The sequence below is a fragment of the Strix uralensis genome, chromosome 7 (genome assembly GCF_047716275.1).
Source record: "Strix uralensis isolate ZFMK-TIS-50842 chromosome 7, bStrUra1, whole genome shotgun sequence".
NCBI classification, from domain to species: domain Eukaryota; kingdom Metazoa; phylum Chordata; class Aves; order Strigiformes; family Strigidae; genus Strix; species Strix uralensis.
The window spans coordinates 9,207,440-9,228,415 of record NC_133978.1 but is presented as its reverse complement, the minus strand read 5'-3'; the positions used below and the strand labels follow the sequence as shown (position 1 = coordinate 9,228,415).

At 38.0% G+C, this 20,976-nt stretch overlaps 1 protein-coding gene across 2 annotated transcripts in view; it reads right to left on the bottom strand.

Annotated features, from left to right (window-relative positions):
- The window catches only part of ANK3 (ankyrin 3), a 379,686-nt gene that overhangs the window by 301,753 nt on the left and 56,957 nt on the right, over nucleotides 1-20,976 (bottom strand). The window contains exon 1 of one of the 2 annotated variants that reach the window (XM_074874344.1): nucleotides 11,282-12,024. The exons of the other annotated variant lie outside the window; for it this stretch is intronic. Coding sequence (XP_074730445.1) covers nucleotides 11,282-11,344 — 63 coding nt within the window. The 5' untranslated portion in view covers nucleotides 11,345-12,024. Of the gene's footprint in view, nucleotides 1-11,281; nucleotides 12,025-20,976 lie in introns of those variants that run through there. 2 annotated transcript variants of the gene reach the window in all.

Here is a 20,976-nt window from a genome sequence, read left to right as displayed (position 1 = left end):
ATATGTTTGTTGAATACAAAGGAAAGGAGAAAACATGGAGAGAAAGAAGTCCCTGTATTAGTAAGTCAAGCCATGGATATAACAAAGATGCCTGGAAAGGGGAAGTTCAATAGAATATTTGTAGTCATGGGGTCCTACTCTATAGCCAGCTTAATAGGAAAAACAGGGAACAGAAGCATGCAGTGAAATTCATGAAGTGGCATAGACACAGCATTGGGAATAAATACAAATGTTTGGTACAGTGAGAGAAAAAAATAAGGTAGAAGCAAATAACTTCTCAGTTTTGTTGCATTTGGGTTCTGTTCTGGGCTGGTTTTTGTTTTGTTTACTGAAACGCTAGGGGGCAATGTAGAAGGAATCTGCAGCCCTCATAATGCCCAGGCTGGGATTGTTTTACAACATTATTCATGCAGCACACATGGACTCTTACTTCTAGGGCTTGGGAGCTTTTTAAAGAAAATTTCAAATCTCTCTCCTGAAAGATAATGTTTAGTGTTTCCAGAAAGATCTATTTTTTTTTCCCCCAAAAATAATAAATTATCAGTAATGCTAACATGCTCAGCATAAATCTGGTTAGGCTAGCATTTACGTGGCTAGTCAGACTGACTGGCACATTTGAAAGCTGGGTAAAAACAAAGGTTGCAGGTTCTTGACTTTAACTATACCCATAAATTCAATAAAAGAAGTTATGCTCTTGTTTAAGAGTTACACTGAACAGTCAGCCTTGGATTTTCTCTTCAATTTATGTTTAATAGCATCATAAATTAAAATGTTTAAGGCCATTATTCCACCTTCAAAAGTTCAGCTTTCAGACAAATCACCTACAGGCCTTACTGCAAATACGATACTTCATTATTCTGTATAGTTTCATCAATACCTGTGGATGAACAGACATCCTGTTTGGTTTTATTTTAATTGCCAGCAGTTGGTCTTCATATACTTTTATTTATTGAGTTACTAAGTTTATTGCATTACTAAGTATGAGGTTTCATAACAAAAATCTTTAAATTTTTAAAAACTCCTCAGAATGTTCACATTTTAGAGTATTTTTCTCATACCGTATATCTAAAAAAACCTGGATGCTGAAATCTGCTTTAAGAACAAGACTGTCAAAACCTTATTTAATGCAAGTTTGCTATAGCTTTTTGAAACCTTTTCTCTCACATACTTTGCTAGTAGGCGATTACAATATTACCACAGTAAGCACCACCCTTGCACTACCTTTTATCTTCCTGTTAAAATATCAGTAAAATAAACAGGTTTGGATTAGTTAACTCAAACTATATTTTGATTCAGATCCGTATCTTCCTTGTCATACACATTAGCTGTCTGGGTTTTGTTACTTACAACTATCACTATCCTTATCCCCACAATACTTCTACCCTTTCTTTAAAATAAGGGCAATAATATCCTTATATGCTCCATGGACACATTCTAAAATAATATAAAACTTTATTTTCAGCTGAGACTGTCCCTCTCCATACACAAGGCACATTTTAGGTATGTGGTAGAATGGCTCCTGGCTATACAAGCAAAGATACCTACTGATTTCACCTGCCTAGGAAATAGGAAACTTTTACCTTCCAAAACTATTTCAGCTGATGTTCCTAATGACAGAAAATTGTTTCTTACTAGGTGGCAAGAAAATGCCAGGAAGTTGTATGTAACTGATGTGGAAGGAGTTCTAACAAGAGGGAACACAGTGTAGCATAAGTAGTAATGAAGGGAAAGAGGTTAATTCCTTCCAGTCACTAGTACTCAGCAGTTCATTCATTCTTTTGAAGGAGCTGTACAAGAATTATGTAATAAACACATATGAAGAGCACGAAATATTGCAAACTAAACTTGTTCGAAAACTGCATGTTAGACAAAAAAATTGACGTAAGAAATCACTCTGTACTAAACAGGTTTAAAACTGTGGTGCCTGGATGACTGAAATAGCTGGATCCCACCATGGTTTAGGGCAGACTAGCATCCCCATATTTAGATTTTTGTATAATAAAAGGACACTTAAATAAAACCCTTCTCTGGGATGTGTCCTTCAGATTCAATAGAGTATGAGTGGAACCAGCCACCAGAATTACACAGACCATCTTTGATAATAAATTTTCCACTGGAAAGCCATTCAAAGTGACACTGCTCTATTTGCTAAGGCTTTCCCCTGTGAAAACTCCACACGGGCATTCTACTGCAAATATTAATTACTAATTAGCAACGATACTGCCTCCCAACCACACACAACAGTAATTAAGTAAATGAAATTACAGGTCTGTTTAGGGGAGCAGGGAAAAGGGGAAGAGTCCTCTGCATCACGTGCATAGCATTAGCCCCATCTGACTAGGGTACATGCGGATCCTACAGCACTCTGCCTGAGGCTTGTATATTCCTGTTTACACCTTTCACACAGAGCTGAGATCTTGCCTGAAGATGGTCATCTCCATCAGGACAAATTTCATTCTCACCACATATAGCACCTCCTGTTTTAGAGTGTTTTAGCAAATACTATTCATTCACAGACCCTGCGAGATCAGTATATCCATATGCTTTTAATATGTAAAGAAGCCCTGGCACAGCCTCAGCCAAAGGTACCCAGCAAGAAAAAGCTGGAAACCAGCAAAAGAGGGTGAATGTCCTGTCCCTGCTCCTGCCCAAGGAAACACAACCCTGGACAGATCTGAAAAATCCCACTTCAGCCACCACCTCCTCCCTTCCCAGATTCTCTCATTCACTCCTCTGAGACAAATTCCAAGATAATTACAAACTCCCAACATACTAGAATCGTTCAGATTAACAGGTTCTTATCAGTACTGTGAATACTACATATGTTCAGGACCTTTTCAGAAAGATTCTTACTTTCTAGTTTAAAAACCAACTAACAGAAATAAGTGATGAGATCTTCATTAAAAGTATCAACCACCTCTTGACTAGGAGGTTCTCCTTAAAAATTACACTAGGGGAAATTACACAAATACCAGGTAGTACAGCAAAACTGTTGGTGGTTTTAACTTTTGCTTTTCATATTATTTCAATAAGAAAAAACTTAAAATTGATAAAATTGTTTACTACAGGCTATTCCATGAATGACACATCCAAAAAGAGAAAAGGAGGAACACAGCTTGCAGTGATCTGTTCATGTTGACATTGATATAAGCTTACATCAAACTAGAAGAAAAAGGCCACACACACAAACAGCAATACACAACGGTTGTATAACCATTATAACCCAAAAAAATATTATTCCCCCTAAACAGCAATTTTAAATAAAACTATGAAACAGACTTAATGGTGAACATGAAGCACCACATTGCTTTATATTATTCCCTTCCACAATATAATGACTCCTTAAAAAAATTATTCAGACAAATCAATTCTTGTTTACATTCACAGATTGCTAATGCACTATAGAGAATCCTCAGCAACTAAAATCTCTTGTTAAGCACAAACCTGAAACAAGTCTGTGATGGTAACACTTTAAGTATCTTAAATATACTTAACTATGAGTTTAATTTAGACATAATAAGACATGGTATTACATATCTAAGTAATGCCAGAGAAAATATCCCATGTGCAGTTTTTCCCCATCCAGCCGGTTCATTCCTCTTCTTCAATGTTAAGGGAAAAAGGCAGGGTTTGCCCCATGCTGCTTTGGGAATGAAAGGATAGCAAAGGTCATGCCTGTTTCAGTTTATCCAGCAAATGCTTTCAACTGACTGACCTGGTACCTGGCAGTCAGTGGAATGCAACAACCTGCACCTCCACTAGCAAGCTAGAAAATAACGAGAAGGCAATGTGGAGATTTCTGTTACTTCCGTGAAGTATTTAACTATTGCTCGTATTCTAAACTTGAAATCTGAGGTATTTAGAAGAGTGACCAAGAATTCATTATATTATTGGTTTGATCAGATACCAAAAGCTTCGTCACTTGAAATAAGGACCTAACACTTACCAATTTAATAAAATGTTTTTATATAACATTAAGATTTAAAACCTGATGATGAACCTGTTTGGCAAGTGAAAGATCTAACAGCATGGCACCTTGGCTCCAGCATTTGCCATTAATTTAGAGCTTCAAAAACATAAGGAAAAACCCCTCTATTTTTTCAGCTTAAAACCCTAAATTGCCTACTTTGGTAAACATCTCTTCCCTGCTAAGATGCCTTGGCACTTTCAACAAAAATGTGATGGAGCTAGTTCCCTCCTAGCAGGGTGTTGGCTCTCTAGGCCCTGAAACTCTGCAGGGCACCATTCCCTACTCCTGCCTAGAGCTGGCCAGAGGTGAAGGAAAGCTGCAGGTTCTACCACCACTTCCACAAAGTCCAAGTGAGGTAAACAGGTTGAGGAACAAGTCCCTGTCCAGTAAGTGTTATGCAGATGTACGGAGTCTTATTTGGAAGTCAGAGGGAGATGCCCAGATGCATTTAGTTTTCTCAATCTGTAATTGACAGATTGATCGAAGTATTTTTATAGCTTAAGCCATAACCATTGCATAAATGTGATAAGCATTTTAACACCTACCAGACCTACCCAGGTGCTATCACTAAGACCTACTGAATTCTATAATTGCATCAGTCAGAGAGTTTGGAAAAACAAATTCACAGATGTTAAACATAGAACCAGACGGGTCTCAGGAACCTGAAAAAGGTCTCCATATGATTCAAAATAAGTTGAAGTTGGAGCAAGCTGAAGTTTACATAGTGGTTTAATAAAAAGACTATTACAGAAACTTTTAGATCATTTCCTGCCCCACTGATGACTGCAAAACTGCAGTATGTAACAAACTGATCTACCGTCTCTCTTGTAGCTCAAACCCACTTTCTGTAATTCAATCTAACTGTAACCTGATTTTACATAAAACAATCTACTGCAAAGGATACAACATGACCAGGACTGTAAGTGCCCAGTTTATGGAGTAGTAGACACTGGAAGTGCTCCAGCAGAGGCGCCAGGCACCAGCAATGACCCACATGCAATCCATCCTGGAACACTGCCCATTGCATTCACACTCTGCCACACTGCACCCAAGAGAGGCCACCAAGGAACCATATCTCATGTGGAGCCTCAGTTTCTTGGGTGATGAGTGAAAATATACAGACTCTATTCTAGAGATGGAAACCCACTATAAAGCGTCCAGTGCAACATGAGGAAAGTGTTGAGAGAACAGAAGATTCAAGCCAAAAAACAGACTCAAGGCCATCAGCTTCCTGATGGAGGACACACAGCGACAGCCAATGTCATTCAGGGGAAGGAACAGCTCAGAAATCCAGTGAGAAAATGCTGAAAAAGAAACGGAAGAAGGAAAAGGCAACACAGACCTCAGAAAGAAGGCAACACTGGGAAATGACTGGTCCTATAGCAGCTGGGAACATGGTCCTTTGAAGCAAGGAGAAAATCCCCAAAACAAGGGAAGCAAAATTTGGTGAATGAAGAAGAGATTAAGAAAATCAGCTGAAGCACTTATCCATAATTGTACTTCTACTTCATAGACCCACCCTTCAGAAGGACAAGAACTATTCACACCTGAATTTTCTGGAAAAATCTCAAAACTGTAGGATGAATCTATGTCACAGGATCCAAGAATCTCCCTCAGGTTTCACATTCTCTCTCAAACTGCAGGATCCCTCTGTTAAAAAAGCACGTTTAAAAAAACCACATTGTTTTTTCAGCAAGAGTGGTAATTTAGCAGCAAATGGAAGGATTGTCATTCAGGTTACATGTTCTGTCACTTAGCTACAAAGTGAATTATATTAAAAATTCAATTACATAACACACCTTGCTGTTTCATTTAATATAGATGATGACAATAACATCTACTTACAATTTTTTAACCATATATACCTGGGGGCTAGGAGCTGTTGACTAATACTACTGAAGCTAGGTAATGTCAATTAGAGTATTTTTTCCAGGGAAAATGAACATCTGAAATGGCTCATTTCAAAACAATAAGATGCTTAATTTGCCATTACATATGCTTTATTTTGTTCCAGTCTGATAAAGGGAAAACTATGTACCAAAGTGATTCCAATCAAGGTGACAGGAAACAATGCATTTTAATTTTCTGAAGCAATTCAGAAAATTGTAGATGGCAAGAAAATGTAAATGCGTTTGATTCAAGGGAACGCAATTTTAAAGCCTGGAGTTTTAGAAAACAGAACAAGTAAGAATATTCACAATAATTGAAAACTTCTTTATTCTACTGTTCTTGGGCTTTTAGTATTTGGACATGCAAATGAGGAGTATCTTCCAGAAATTCAGGGGGCTTTTTGTACTTTGTTTTTTCTTTACTATATCTGCTGAAAATGTGAGGTTAAGAATCTATCACATCAATGAAATGGATGTTAAAGCTGAACAAGTAGAAATTGGCAGGCAACGTCAAAACAAATGTGTTTATCGTGCCACTGAATTAAATTTTCAGCATACAGATGCATTGACATATTAAGGTTTAAGACTATCACTATACAGTCAAGTTTATATCTATAAGAACCATTTCTCATCCATAGAAACTTGAAATTAACAAAATAGCGTAAACCTTATTTACCAAGACAAGAAGAGAGATGGTTTCCTTGTAGAGACTTTTTGCATTTTATTCCACAAATCTAAGCAGATTTTAATTTCTCAGCTTGTCAGGAACGGACCAAATTTAGAAATCTATTTACACTCCAAGTAATAGTTAATTTTATGGATAAATTAAAAGCTACAAAAAATTTAGAAAGAGTCTGCCATGAACATTTTCTTTACCATTAACAATGAGTACTTCTCCACTGGGAGCAAACAGCAGTGGATATTCTCCCCCAACAACCAGAATGTGTATGAGAACTGAGCGTAGATAAACATGGTTCATTAAAGCAACCAAATCAGTAAATCTAGTTGTAAAAGACAGCTTGGAAAGAAGTGTGATGCCACCACGAAACTCCGAAACAAAACACTAGTTCTCATCTTGTGATGACAAAATCTGGTCTTCACAGGTGCTGAGTTATGATCACCAGAAGTCCCACTGTAATCATACATACACAGGTGAGTCATTTGACCATATAAAGATGAAATGCCAAGACCCCAGGTCCCCTAATATTGTCCCCATATGTTGATTGTCACCACCAGTGATGTTTTTTCAGCAGAGGCAGGCTTATCTATATAGGACCTGATCTGACTCCATCAGAGGCAGGGACAACTCTTCTCCCAGACCACTATTGATACTGCATTTTTACAACAGTGGAGAATGGCTCATCACACCTGAGAACCTCGGACCTCCCAGCATCTACTCCCATACAAATGTCCCTTGAAGTTTCTCATCCCAATAAAGACACACTGCTGACCAGATTTTCAACCGTGTGCAGCAACACAAGAGTCCCCTCTGGAGACAGCCACTAATGGTGCCGAGTCAAACCCTGGAGTTACAACAAAGCAAATACTCTCTGGCAGAAATTGCGAAGTGTTTTCCCAGAGTAGTGAGTCCAGGCTACTGGCTCAAGACAGTAGATATGGCTAAACATCCTATTAGTCCAAAAATCGTAACATTGGCCACCCCAAACATTCTGACCCCAAGCACTGATTTTCAATCTGCTGCATAAGCAGCTCACTCCTCCCTGCATAGCATATTCAAATTCTACACAAAGCAATGGAACCCAATGCTGAAATCATACTACAGTGATCAACAAAATAAGGCAGTGTAGTGGATTAATAAACAGATTACTCTAGAATCACATTAAGAGTTCAGCATGAGCTCTCTCTTGTGTACATTTAAGAATAAACTCTTTTTACATATCTCTGCTAGGAGTTTCCATTACTGATTTATGCTATACATATGAGACACACATCAGCAACATTAATTTTGCAGGTTGTCTGAAGATCTTGGAGGGGTTAGGGGAAGAGGGAAGCTAAAGATTCCCCAAACCAAAAAATATGCATTTCCAGCAAAGCTTCTGGTATGAAAGTTTAATGTGAAATTTCCTATTACTCAGAAGTGACTGTAAAAATAAATTGAAAAAAAAATTACACTACCGAAGTTTTGCGCTCATCTAATTTATTTCTTGTTCATGCACTCCTGATTATCTTTTAAAGCTTCAGAGGACCACAAGTATTTTCATGGCTAATTTCATTCTGGTAGTTTGAAGGAGAAGAGGAAAGAATACTTCCCTTTTGTTAAAAATCAAAGCACATCTTTTACATCTCTAGTGACAGACAAGTTCAATGCTCTTCTATAATCCAGATTCCAAAATTTACTGAAAAGTGATGACACAAATATACAAGATAAAGCCACTCCATAATGCCTAGGGATTCGACTTGACAGTTTCAAAACACTGACTCTGTAAAAGCGTGGCTGGAAATTGCAGGACAACTGAGGCTCAAGTGCAATAGGCACAGGCAGCTGGTAGAGAAGAACCCTGAAGAATGGAACAGAAAAACTAATTAGGCTTCATATTTCATGAGAGCTAATCCTGTTCAGTGTAGCTTCAGCAATAAATATTGATGTTGTACCTTCATCATCCTTTGAAAGCTGTATCCCCACTTAATATCACAGTGCTAAACACAGTATTGTTCCACTTTCATCTAAATTGTCCATCCTTTAAAATAAATCTCAGCGACACCTCCCAATCTGTTTCTTATCGTCATCCTCTTTATATAGATTGAAATTTTCAGCATACTTGCTGAAAATCTTCTGCTTTGGCCAATATGTTCAAAAGGCACAGTTATTGTATGTCTTCGTGCTCAAAAGTGAGATACTGTTTGCCAGGTTAAGGCTTATTTTTGTGGTGCATCCTAATCATAGAACTCTAGAAAATCAGAACACCTGCTACTGATTGTGGTTTCCCCATAGCAAACTATGTTACCTTTCCACTGCTGTCATCCTGCTCTTTCTGCATCTTTTATTTCAGAAATTGTGTAAGAACAGGAAAACCAAGAGTTGATGAACAGGGAATGGGATATGAATGAGTACCTCAGTCAAAAAGCAGAAGGAAGACTTGCCACCACTCAGCTCTGAAGATAAATGAGACAGAAGGTGAGGGAAAGGCTAAATATGGAGAAAGGAGAGCTGCCAAGAAAGTCACTCTCTGAAAAGAACAGGAAGGCGGCCATGGAAATACCCATTTCAGAATACCTACTTTTAAGATGGACAGGTGGTGTAACTCACTGGAATCCCAGACCTAGTTAAGCTTTCACCTGACTCAGGAGTTTACAGCCAAACACCATTTGTTTATCAAACTTTTCTTGGAGGGCATTCCTGAGTTAACTAAGTGCTTCTTCATTGGCCATTCAGAGATTCACCTTCCGTATCAAAACAATAAATTTAAAACCTTCCCCCAATTAACTGTGAAAAGTAAGGAAAATTTCTACTGGTACCAGAAGAAATAGTTGTTTCTTGTTTAAAAAAAGAAGAGTAGTTCCCCTTCCATTGGGCACATTCTGGCCCAGGCCTGCGTTTAACACTGACATATAAGCAGCCTTAATGTTCACTAGTCACAAGGGACACACCTCAGCCTGACGCAGCACATCCCAGCAGTCTCAACGATTCCAACAGCATGAAGAAGAATCAGACAGAGCAGTGAAACAACAATTTCTGCAGGTTTAAAAAGCTCTAGCCACTCCATATTGAAATGTAGTGGTTTGCAGTCATGCCCGGTGTTAGCTACAGCTCGTGTCGCAAAGGCTCGAGGCACATAAGGGTAAGCTTCGCCATTACCTCGCAAGACATCAAACTGAGCGCTGTGCCATTGGCCTTCAGTGGTCACAGCAGTAGATCACAAATGTAAACACGTCCGACAGTTTTCCCCACCCACCTCCCCTGCGCCCAATGACACACTGTACCAGTCTGAGGGTGGATTTGGACAGGGCAGCTGTAGCCTTCTGCCCACAGAGAGTATCACCTTTACAAGGTGAAGATACAGGTAGACTATCACCAGTCATTGCTGGAATAACAGGTGAGACTCCAAACTTTGCTTAATCCTAAATCACCTGGGCTGCTCTGTCTTGTAGGCTATTGGGTTGGTCCTCTAGAAGACATGGATCTGTATGTGCTTAAGCCATAATACTTGGTGTGTACTATAAAAGTACCCCTAGATTGTTGAACATCAAAAATAATTTGTATAACATAATAAAAATATTAACATAGTCAAAATTTAAACCCACCCCATTATTTAGCTGTAGATATATCTTCTAGCCCTGAGGCAATCATGCTTGACAGAAGCATTTGGAATGTCAGGAAGGTATCCTAATTTGCCATTAAAAGTTATTTTAATTATATTGTTCCCTGCTTCCTTCCAAAGCTGCTCTTTGCAATTCTGTGAGAAAAGAGGGGGAAATCTGGTTTAATTTGGTTTTTTCAACAATTTTACTGAATCCTTCACCAAGGAAATGGATTAACTATGAGGTTGTCATACACTTTCATATGGTAGGAAGGCAAAAATACACTCAGAAAATAAAGGGTGGGAGTCTGAATACATTCTCTGCAACAATGATAAACATTTCAGATGTCTTTTTCTACAGTACTCTAGGAAATTCATATTATAAATTATTATACTGAGTTAATATTTAAAATATGAGTTGGAAAAACCTGTAGAAGTCAACTTTCTGGATTTAACAATCTGTCTCTTGAGAGTAAACACATGAAAATCATCCATTTCAAAATGGGAGGGGGAAATTACATGGATATCAGGAAAGCAAAAAACCAGCATCATAGACGGTAATAATCAAATTCATCTTTCTAAGTACAGTTTCAGGCAAAAGACTTACACCATAACATAAATTAGTTCCACTGAAACTGGAATTTTATTCCAGAGTTTAGTTTAAACCCAGTATTTCCAAGCCTCCAAAATATATAAAACTGATCAAAGTATCATACAGTAAAAAACACAGCTTTTTAAAAATAAAAGCCTATTGTAAAACTTGCTTCTCTTAGCAACGTCCATAATACTCATTTACAAGAGCACATGTTGATTATCAGTCTCTCCTTTAGAAAAGGCTTCATTTAGATACCTGTTTACTGGTTAATCCCGTGTTTGGAATGCACTATGAAAACTATAACCACATTGAAATTCTATACCTAACATATATTTAAACACTGAAATATTTAAATAATGCAGAGCAACTGAGTTGTGATGGTATTACTGATTCTAGCAAAGAACACACCCATCAGCATCTAGCATAAACAAAACCATCCCGATTCTACCATCATTCTTATTCGAAACAAAATATCAAATCAAAGCCACTCCACACCCAGAAGCAAACTGCTAGAACACAAAATGACTAAAAAAAGGCATTACCACAGGCTGTCTATATAGAGAGTTACCTTTTTTCCTTTCTTTTTCCTGTGAGCTGGTTTAGCGTTTTTCTCCTTTGCTTCCTCACTCATTTTTCAGCAGGTAAATATACAGGGGAAGGGGAATAAAATAGATCACTGCTTGTATTCCAACATGCAAAGCCACTGCAAATATTCACAGCACTGAAACCAAAGTCCATCTGCTGACGTTTCTCAGACAAGTAACAGAATAACTGCTGTTTAAAGGCAGCCTCTGCTCCTCCTGCACAGCCTTGAATTGCTCATAGCCTTGCTCTGTTTTCCTCAGCGAGAAACTGGGTGTTCTCACATCAGTCTGATTCCTCTAAAGAACAGAAAAATGGTCCTCCTCTCTCATTCTTAACTAATCTTTACTTCTGAGCGCAAATCTTGTCAACGCTTTCTAGCTTGGTCATCCACAGCTCTTCCAGTCTCTTAAATGAGGTTGATGAGCCACACAGAAATTAGCTGCAGACGGCTGACAAGTCTGAGAAGCATTCACCAGCGGATGATTTGCCGTTTCTTGCAGACAGAGAGAAAGTGAGCCTGAATTGCTCTGATTGCCGGTCGCGTACAATACCGACATGTGTTGAATGCATCAGGGCATACCAGAAAAGGAAGCCTCCAAGAGTGATAAAAGATCAGGTTACTGGATCTTAAAGCCACTCCCTGGCAGAGTCAAACAATAAAAGGCACAACACGCTGCTGAAGAAATTGCTAGATGAGATGTTTATGTTTCCAGCAGCTCCATATCCCCATCCAAAGGACCTGCAAATTGCCACTCTGAACAATAAGGTTTATAATATTAATTATTCATCTCATAAAAACAGCAACAATATTTCAGCAAAACACATATTTACAACTATCCCTGCCTGTGAGAGCTTGCTCCTCCCTTGTACGCCTGTTCCTATGACAGGATTTGTACAGTCTCTCTACTAATGCAGCTCTCACAGAAGTGTTACGTGCCTCATGTATGTGCACGACTGGCAGGTTACAGATCATGTTTCCCCATGCTGCTGACCTACTCCGCAGAATGCTTTGGCTATTTTCCTACAAGTCTCATGGAAAAGAAAATAATCAGGAGAGGTCAGAGACTTCATTGCAATAATTCTCTCCCCTCTGTGCCCATGAAGACACATTACACGCACCCAACACATTTACCAACAGCCATGGTGGCAGTCATTCAAGACATGTCTAAATGATGTCATTACCACATTTAAGACTACACACCTCTCTTTAGGTACCTCCACAGATTCCTATACTGACCTTGCCCCTTAGGATCACTACCCTCCCACCCAGCTAGCTGGGGAAGGGTGAGGTGAGAGAGTGGGACAGGTATCACACATCATGCAAGAGCCCCAGCCACTGCGCTCATACTGCAGACCTGACTTAACAAAACCCTAACTTGCCCATTTCTGAGAGCCCCTGTCACATCAGAGGTGCCAAGTGATGAGGGGGTTTTTTTTTGTTGTGGTTTGGGGTTTTGGGGAAGATTTATTTTTTAAAAAAAACCTGGCAACCTCCAATTAATACATAGTTTGTTTGGAGGGGGGTTGAGGTCAATATCAGGATCCTCCTGCCTCCCATCTTTTCACATCTTCCCACCCTTCACCCTCATTTTCAGTAGCATTTCACTCATGACAACCAACACGAATACCGCAGACTAAGAAAAGAAGATTTAATGCACTGATTCATAACGTTGTTTGCCTCAAAGCTTTCTCTTTGTATCATCCTCTACCAATGAATTTCAGTGAGCAACCACAACAGCACCATCACACTGAAGCTGTTTCCTGCGCATTGGCAACAAGTCCTTGTGCTGGCTTGTCTTCATGTGCTAGAAAAACTGGCACCATCTGAACCTGGGGCTCCAAATTAGGGAGATAACTCTCCACATCAGCCTGGTGAGGCTGATATTTTGAGGAACTGTACCTCCTAAGGTGCAGGGTTTAAATAAACAATATCAAGAGACTACTGATAAAATTTACCTCGAATCTTCCCTTAAGTCATTGGCATTCAATAAAATTTATACTTATAAAGCAGGATTTTTGTACAAAACACAAACACTGTTGATAATACACAAAACCAGGAATTTAATATTCACAGGCAGCTTGTTTTTAATGGCTGTCTCAGAGAAAGAAAAGGAACCCCAGCCTTTCCCAATTTCACATTTTTTATGGATGTTATGTTATAAACTAAAGTGCTCTCTGCTGGTTAACAGTGGGTAAAACAATGCTTAAACACTCAAAATACCATCCTATCCTAACACACATGCAAAGCAAACCTCCTTTCTTCAAGACTATTTTTTACTATGTGTGCATATCCCTGGACAACACATTATTTTCTGAAATAAGTGCAAACAGGTAGAGTTCAAGTACATTTCAAGCATGTCTTTGAAAAACAAGTTAAGGCTTGGATACATTAAACTGCCTAGCTAAAAGCCTCTGTAATTTGTGGCATGCTTAGCTAATTCTATGCATATAAAGTCATTTCATATTACTTTTAAATGAAAAGGTCATAAAGAACAGTCATACTTCTTCAGGAATGAAAAAAATAAATCTCTTTCCAGAGCAACCTGTTAGCTGTCAAGAAGCTGACACATTCAAACCATTCACTGAGCTCAGGTATGCAGACAGAGGAACATCACAGGTTCCCCCTGAACTTCGGTTATTTAGCTGTGTACCTCCAAAACACAGTTTCCATCTCATGGGCTGGATTATTAGGTTTTAGGAGTCATCCTGTTCCTAACTCAGAGCACTTAATTATTTCTGAACTGTCCATACCTTCAGTGACTACCTATTTCAGAACCCCTTTAATTTTTCCTGTTTTCTCTCTCATTTTCACAAAAAATGAGTAATCTCCCAAGCACTGGTATATTTAGAACATGAAGGAAAAATCCAGATAAGCAATAGAAGAATTTTACAGTCACAAGATGCTCTCTGAGAGGTAGGAAAATCTCTCACACTCCTCTCCCCCCATATTGCTCAGCTAACCATAGCAACCTTGCTGAAAAGAAATGTAATGAATCTATCTTCTCCCGTTTGAAGTTATCATTCATATGTCAACATTTAGACCCTTCTATGAGGTTTTTTTTTCATTTCCTCCTTACCTCAGAAAATTTGCCCAGTTCTTTTACTCTTGGTAAAGCCACTATGACAGAAGGAGAAGCTTAAGTATTACGTATAGGACACTCCACAGAAAAATACAAGAGATTCCTTAGAAAAGGTTTTTAGAAAAAAAAAAAAATTCTTCAAATCATGTCTTTCAACTTTATTTCTCTGCAGAACCCACAAAAATTATCTTTGATAGTAGAACTATCAAGTGACTGCTGACATCAGTCCATCTCTAAGTTATACTAAAGAAATTATTCAAATTAACCTTTTTCCATCCCCAGGCATTTAGCGTACTCAGTGTAACTGTGTATTTAGATGCCTAAGGTAACTGAAGTGGAAGTAGAAAAGTCAAACAAGACTGCCTGACAAAAATTAAGATTTTTCAAACATCCAAGAAAAGTCTCTTATGCATATTAAAGTGCTGCCATGAGCATAAAACCTGAATAAAAAACCCCTATGTTTTTTAAAAAACAATAGAAATCAAAGAAGATTTAAAGTTTTAGAGGTGTGCTCCAAGTCAAAAAAGCAAACAAAATTAAGACAGAGCAATACCAATGCAGAATTACCTTAAAATAGGCTAAGGAGATGTTGCCGTTCAGAAAGAATCAATGCTTAAACATACTGCAACACTGCTACAATCAAGGGAGCAGTTTGATAAATTACAAATTAGTTACTATCTACTGTCTAGATAGTGCTTGCTCACAGAAACATTTTCTTTTTTATAATGCTCACAACAGTTATTTCTTTGTGGAAGTGCACATGTATATTTTGGGTATGTTTTGATAAGCTACAGCGAAGGAACAACATGCAGAAGTGTAATACTTTGCAATTGCATAGCTCCTTGAAAAACTGAAATAAATACTGCTGTACTATCAAATGTCTAAATTATTGATGAGAACACACACACTACTCCCTGTAAGTTACTGCTTAATTACAGTAGTGTCTAGAAGTGAACTTTCACAGCCTCGTTGATACATATCAGTTCTAGGACAGGTCTATTTTTAAATCAAAATAACTCGCATAAGAGGACAAGAGGATAGGCCAAGTTCTGTCTATCAGTACAGTTCTATTTATAAATTAGAGTGCCTTGCATGCAAGAAGCAAGGGGTACGCAACTTGTTATTGGTAACCTGTTCTGTAACTGTGTGCCACGGGTTTTAAAAAGAACAGCTATGACAGAGTTACTTGTTTTACCAAAACAACATCCAAATCCAAAAAGCCAAACAAACTTCAAAGTCTAACTAAAGGACTAAGAGTGTGGAGAAAACAGGGCAGACAAAAAGTCAGCTTACTCCTTATATGTGTAGAGATCCACGAGCTTTATTTAACAAAAGCTCATGGCATTCAATATTTACTGTAAGATCACTTTGCAGATGGATTGCTTAGTACTTCCTCTTGCACCTCAAGCAATATTCTATGCTATGATAAGCCAAAATTCAAGGTTAAATCAAGTATTACCTAGACAGGAATGGAATGTGTGCTGAGAGGGTGGAAGGCAAATTAACTCTAATCCTCTTACTAACAAAATTAAAACCAATTAAAAGCCATACTCCTTTTATGTACAAGGTATATTTTCTTTTCAAATAGGAAGCATTTTGTGAAAACATTAAAAACTAAAGAAAAAACAGTTTTGAGGTCAGTCTTGATTCCTTTTCAAATCCCATAATTTGATCAAAATAGCAGTTTACAAATGACCATTCAAATACTACCATTACTGACTTCATTAACTTATAATAGGCTTCTAACACAGCCTGTTTACCAATCTGCTCTTGTTTCAGAAGGTGCATGCGTGTCTATTATCCCATGGCAACATAAAAACAACCCAAAACCCACTTATCTTCAGGCTAGGATTATGAGAATAGAGTGGTGGTTACCACTTAGTAACCATGCCTGGTTAATGGCATGGTTCACTATAGAGCCAACTACCAACCTGAAGATTTTTTTTGGCCTAAAATCACGTGCTATAGGCTAGCATTGCCCCACTTGATCTCCCTCCTCCTTTTAAATGGAGGTGTGTCATCAATTCAGACCTGGAACAATACTCTAGGGTAGAAGCAGAAGCCAACTAAAGCCATAAGAAAGAAGTGCCTTCTGATCAAACCCTCAGTAGAGCCGCAAACTCTTGCACTATCAGGAAATAAGTTACTACCACTCCTTCAGGAGGACAAATATCTACATTGAAAAAAATATTTATTCTGATTTTAGAAAAGCTGACTGAGAATAAAATAGAAGCAAAGGCAAGGCAAACCAGGTTTTAACTCTTGTTAACTAGTTAGAATTATTTTTTGTATTGAAGTCCAGGGCTGAACATGAGATGCTAGCGTAAATCAAACCCAAGCAATCTTGCCTTCACAATCACTTTAACATATGTTAGCTAACTGAATTTAGGAGCCTTGAGGAAAAACATATCCCTTGAGGATGGAACTGAAGGGAGTCTGGGAGGGAGGCCCAGAGTGATTAGGAAGTGACCCTGAGGGAGAGAGAAAGCTAAGAGATTAAATTCCTTCCCTCGCTCCCTTAAAGGGGGAAATTAGCTTGCCTTGAAACATCCTTCAGCAACTGAAGTTTGTAAGAATTCCAGTTCATTAACAAAGGAATACCAAACTAAAGATTAGGGAAGGAATAAAGAGTCATACCACAAAAATCCTACAAAATTTCTTAGCTAATACAAAGTTAATTCTCTGCCAACTGTGTTTGAAAATAGTTACACAAAGAGAACATAATTTATATCCAAGTTCTATAAATTCCTATTTGCTTGCTGAGATACTTCATGATAGATTCTGGTTTTGATTTCACCCCTTTCACATTTTGTAAGACTTTTTTTTTTTTTTTCTCTGTTATTTTATAGGGGTTCTTTTAAGTTTAAACCTAGAAAACCAGACCATACTACTGAACTAAGATGGCAGGTTTTATACTAAGTACTCATACTGCTGTCAGTAAAATCTTGTAGAGGAAAGATGAGGGTGAGAGCAGCCCATTTTCAACAAACTTCCACAGGACCAGAGTGTGGGGCAAAGCAGTGCCACCCTGCAAAGTAATATTTCAGACTATGTATTTTGAGGTCCCTTTACATCAGAAACCATAGCAGGATCTGGAAGTTTATCTGCCAGCACAAGGTGCTTCCCAGCATGCAGTGTCTTCCCATGTTTACGTTTAGGATACAAGAGGACACAACGCAGCCAAGGGGTGCCTCTCCCAGGGCTGGTTTTCACTGGGCTGTGTGGTAGCAACACAGCCAGGGGCAGGTGTGTGTCACCGTTCCTCCCCAGTGAGCCATCAGGCCAGCTGGTCAGGTCTCTTGTCATTACAGGGGTTCACCAGTTCGGCTGTCAGACAACAGTGCACCGGAGCAGCACCTCTGTGGTTGGTTTGCATTAAATTCAGCCATACATCAACCCCATTAAGACAAGCATGTGGGACAATGGAAGGTAAAAAGGTCAGATGAAGCACATCTATACATAGGTGCCCAAGTGCAGCCTCTTTATTCCCCAGAATAAAGCTTGTTTTGACAATCGCAGAAAAAAGGACAGTAGCTTCACAAGCCAGGAAAACGGTATAAGCCTTCATGACAGATTATTCACAACCCTACCAATTCACTGAACTAGTAAGTGCTGAACAACCCAAATTTAGCTTTGATTCTAAGGCCTCATGCTGCAAGTTTTTTTAAGCCAGACACTCATCTGAATTTTACTGGTGATATCACAGCAACAGCAGTAAGAAAAGCTGGGTTTTTTAAACATGGAGAAAAAAGTTATGTTGGAGAAACTCTGCTTGGGACCACATTTGGAGCATAACAACACAGTAAGAGTATCTAGCAGCTTTTTTCCCTAATTAGGGAGAAAAATGTTCTCCATGACATTTTGGTTAGGTGACAATTTCTTCATCTTTTACCTTTTATTTTAAACTATGATATCATATGTACCCACTGTAAACACTATTTAAAACTGCAAGAAAAGCATTAAATCATAGCACTAACTGAAAAATGCATAACATTCAAACTTAAAGTTTCCACTGAGGAATGTAAAATCAAAGATTGTTTCTAGTCTTATCATCATTGTGCCCAACAGTGCCTTAAGTGTGTACAGGAGCTCCAACATCGAAATCTCCAACAATGAAAGCAGTAACTTTTTTTCCCCCAGCTACAACACATGCAAAAATAGGCAAAATGATGACCATAATTATTTCACAGAGCACCAAAAAACCCATATCCTATTTACATTCAAGGCTGTATGCTGGCCATGATTAGATTTCTCTCATTAGAAGATATGTGGATGGGAATAAATTCACAGATAATTGAGAGGCAAGAGAGACTAGATCAGAGAGAGCATGTAAGAAGTCAAACAGGAAAATGCATTAAATCCAATCATTTGGTAATATAAAAAGAGACAGATACTGTTATATTTATTTTCTCTCTATCACTGTGCCCATAATTTGAAGTGCCCCAGAGACTTTCAGCATCTAACAGCAACAAATGGTTTTTGCTCTGGTGTGTTGGTTTTTTGTTTTGGGGTTTTTTTTTTTACATCTCAGGTAAGCAGAAGTAGTTTGGAGTTTCATCTCTCCCCAACGTGACATATACTATATCTACCAGAAAGATTTTTCTTCCCAAAACCCAGCAATTTAAAAACAAACATCATCATAATCATTTTAAGCTGCCCTAGGTCAGTGTATATCAATTAAAACTGTTCACTTCTACTTGCAATTATGAACACAATTTACATACAACACAAAAGGAACAACTTTCATTTATAAAGGTCTGTCAAATATTTGCTTCACCAGAACTGAATCAGAATTAAGAATTTTTTTCTGTTAAATCTGTTGGTCTAGGACACCATAATAATGTAGAGCTTTATGTTTGAAACACATTATGAAGATTTAAAACAAACACCACCTGTAAATTTTATTTTCCTGTGTCTATAGAACTTCCAAGAATCTTTTCAAACCTGGAACTACATGAAAAGATTCTCTATTAAAATGTACAAATAAAAACCACCCCACAGATGAGTATGAGCTAAAACTGTCTTTCCTTTAAGTTCAGGCTAAGGAAAAAAGCCTACAAAAAAAAAAAAAACAACAGTGAAGTACTGGGCAGGGGGGGAATACACATGACTCTGTTCTTGTCCAGTTTCTGTAATCACAAATCTAATCTGTCATGCAGAATATGAATTTTCAATTTTAGCCAAGGGCCAATTTGAATTTCTGGGTTGTTGTTAAATTAGAATAGCTTTAAAATAAAGAGAGATTTTCAACTTCTCATAAAATGAGCAGAAAAAGCTTCATAATTAAGTAATTAATTCATGAAGTCTCATAATTGATGCTATGGCAACTGGAAAAAACACTTGGCATTAAATATAAAACACAACCAGATATAGCAGAAGGTATTAAAAGTAACAAACTTCCAGCTTCATGCAAGTTGCAGGCTCCAAAACAGCTCTCTTCTATTCAACATAATTCAAGATTATCTTTATTGAAATCAGTGAGGAAAACAAAAGGAATGTCTCCCAGAAAGTCAACTAAATTCTAGAAATCCACAAGATCGTTATCTATAGAAGTTACACTCACATATATACAATATTTTCCCTCAGTGTAACGCAGATTTTTCTCATACTTTATATTCAAGACCCTGAAATTTATGAGTAGTTTTATTTTACTATTATACAAGATTGAAACAAAACATTTTGAAGGGAGTCGTCTTCTTTCATTCTTACTATCCAACTGTATTTTATTGATCGGCAAGAAATTAATTTTCCCCAACTCATGACTGTTTTGCCCACGATGATAATTGGTGATCTCCCTGTCTTTATCCTGATTCACAAACTTCATCTTAGTTTCACCCACTATCCTATTGAGAAGGAGGAGAAGGAAGAGTGAGAGTGGCTGGGTGGGCATCTGGCTGCTAGCAAAGGTCAAGACACCACACCAGAGAACACCAATCACTGCTGTCTGGAACCACTGCACAGACCTCATGATAAAAAACAGTTACCTAAACTGCAATATTATGCTCTGTAGAGGTCCATATGAGGAAGAAGGACTGACATTCATTTAAGCCTTATGATGAAAATTTCAGATTTTGTAAATTAGGAAATCCTAAGGAAACCAAAAAAAAAAAAAAAAGGGCTTTTGTATTTGGAAGGATCCAAAAATTGAAAGGAAAAAAAGTCAGTAGAAGATTATTATCACCAAAATGTTCTCTTTATCCCAAGTATAGTTTCCTATTTATCTCATCAGCTGGAAAGCGAGTGGGAGAAGGAAGCCACCATTTAAATAGCTAAAACATCAGATGTACAATGTCATTATGGCATATAAAGCTTATATATGCAAAGCAATACTTAATGTGCACTTAAGGCCTAGAGTTCCACATGTGCAATTTTTACAGTGGTACTGCAGAAATGCTTAAGTGAACATAAGCAGCAGGAAAGGAAATTAACTTTGTCTTTCTGAAAGCATAAACCAGGCTGCATAGAGTAAACCAGAACAATTTGCAATGATTCACATCTTGCAAATGTTGCAGCTATGACAAGTTACACAACTGAAAAGGACACTGAATATACCAGTTTTGCCAGGTTGCTGGAAAGGAGTTTACCTGTGCTGTTCTTT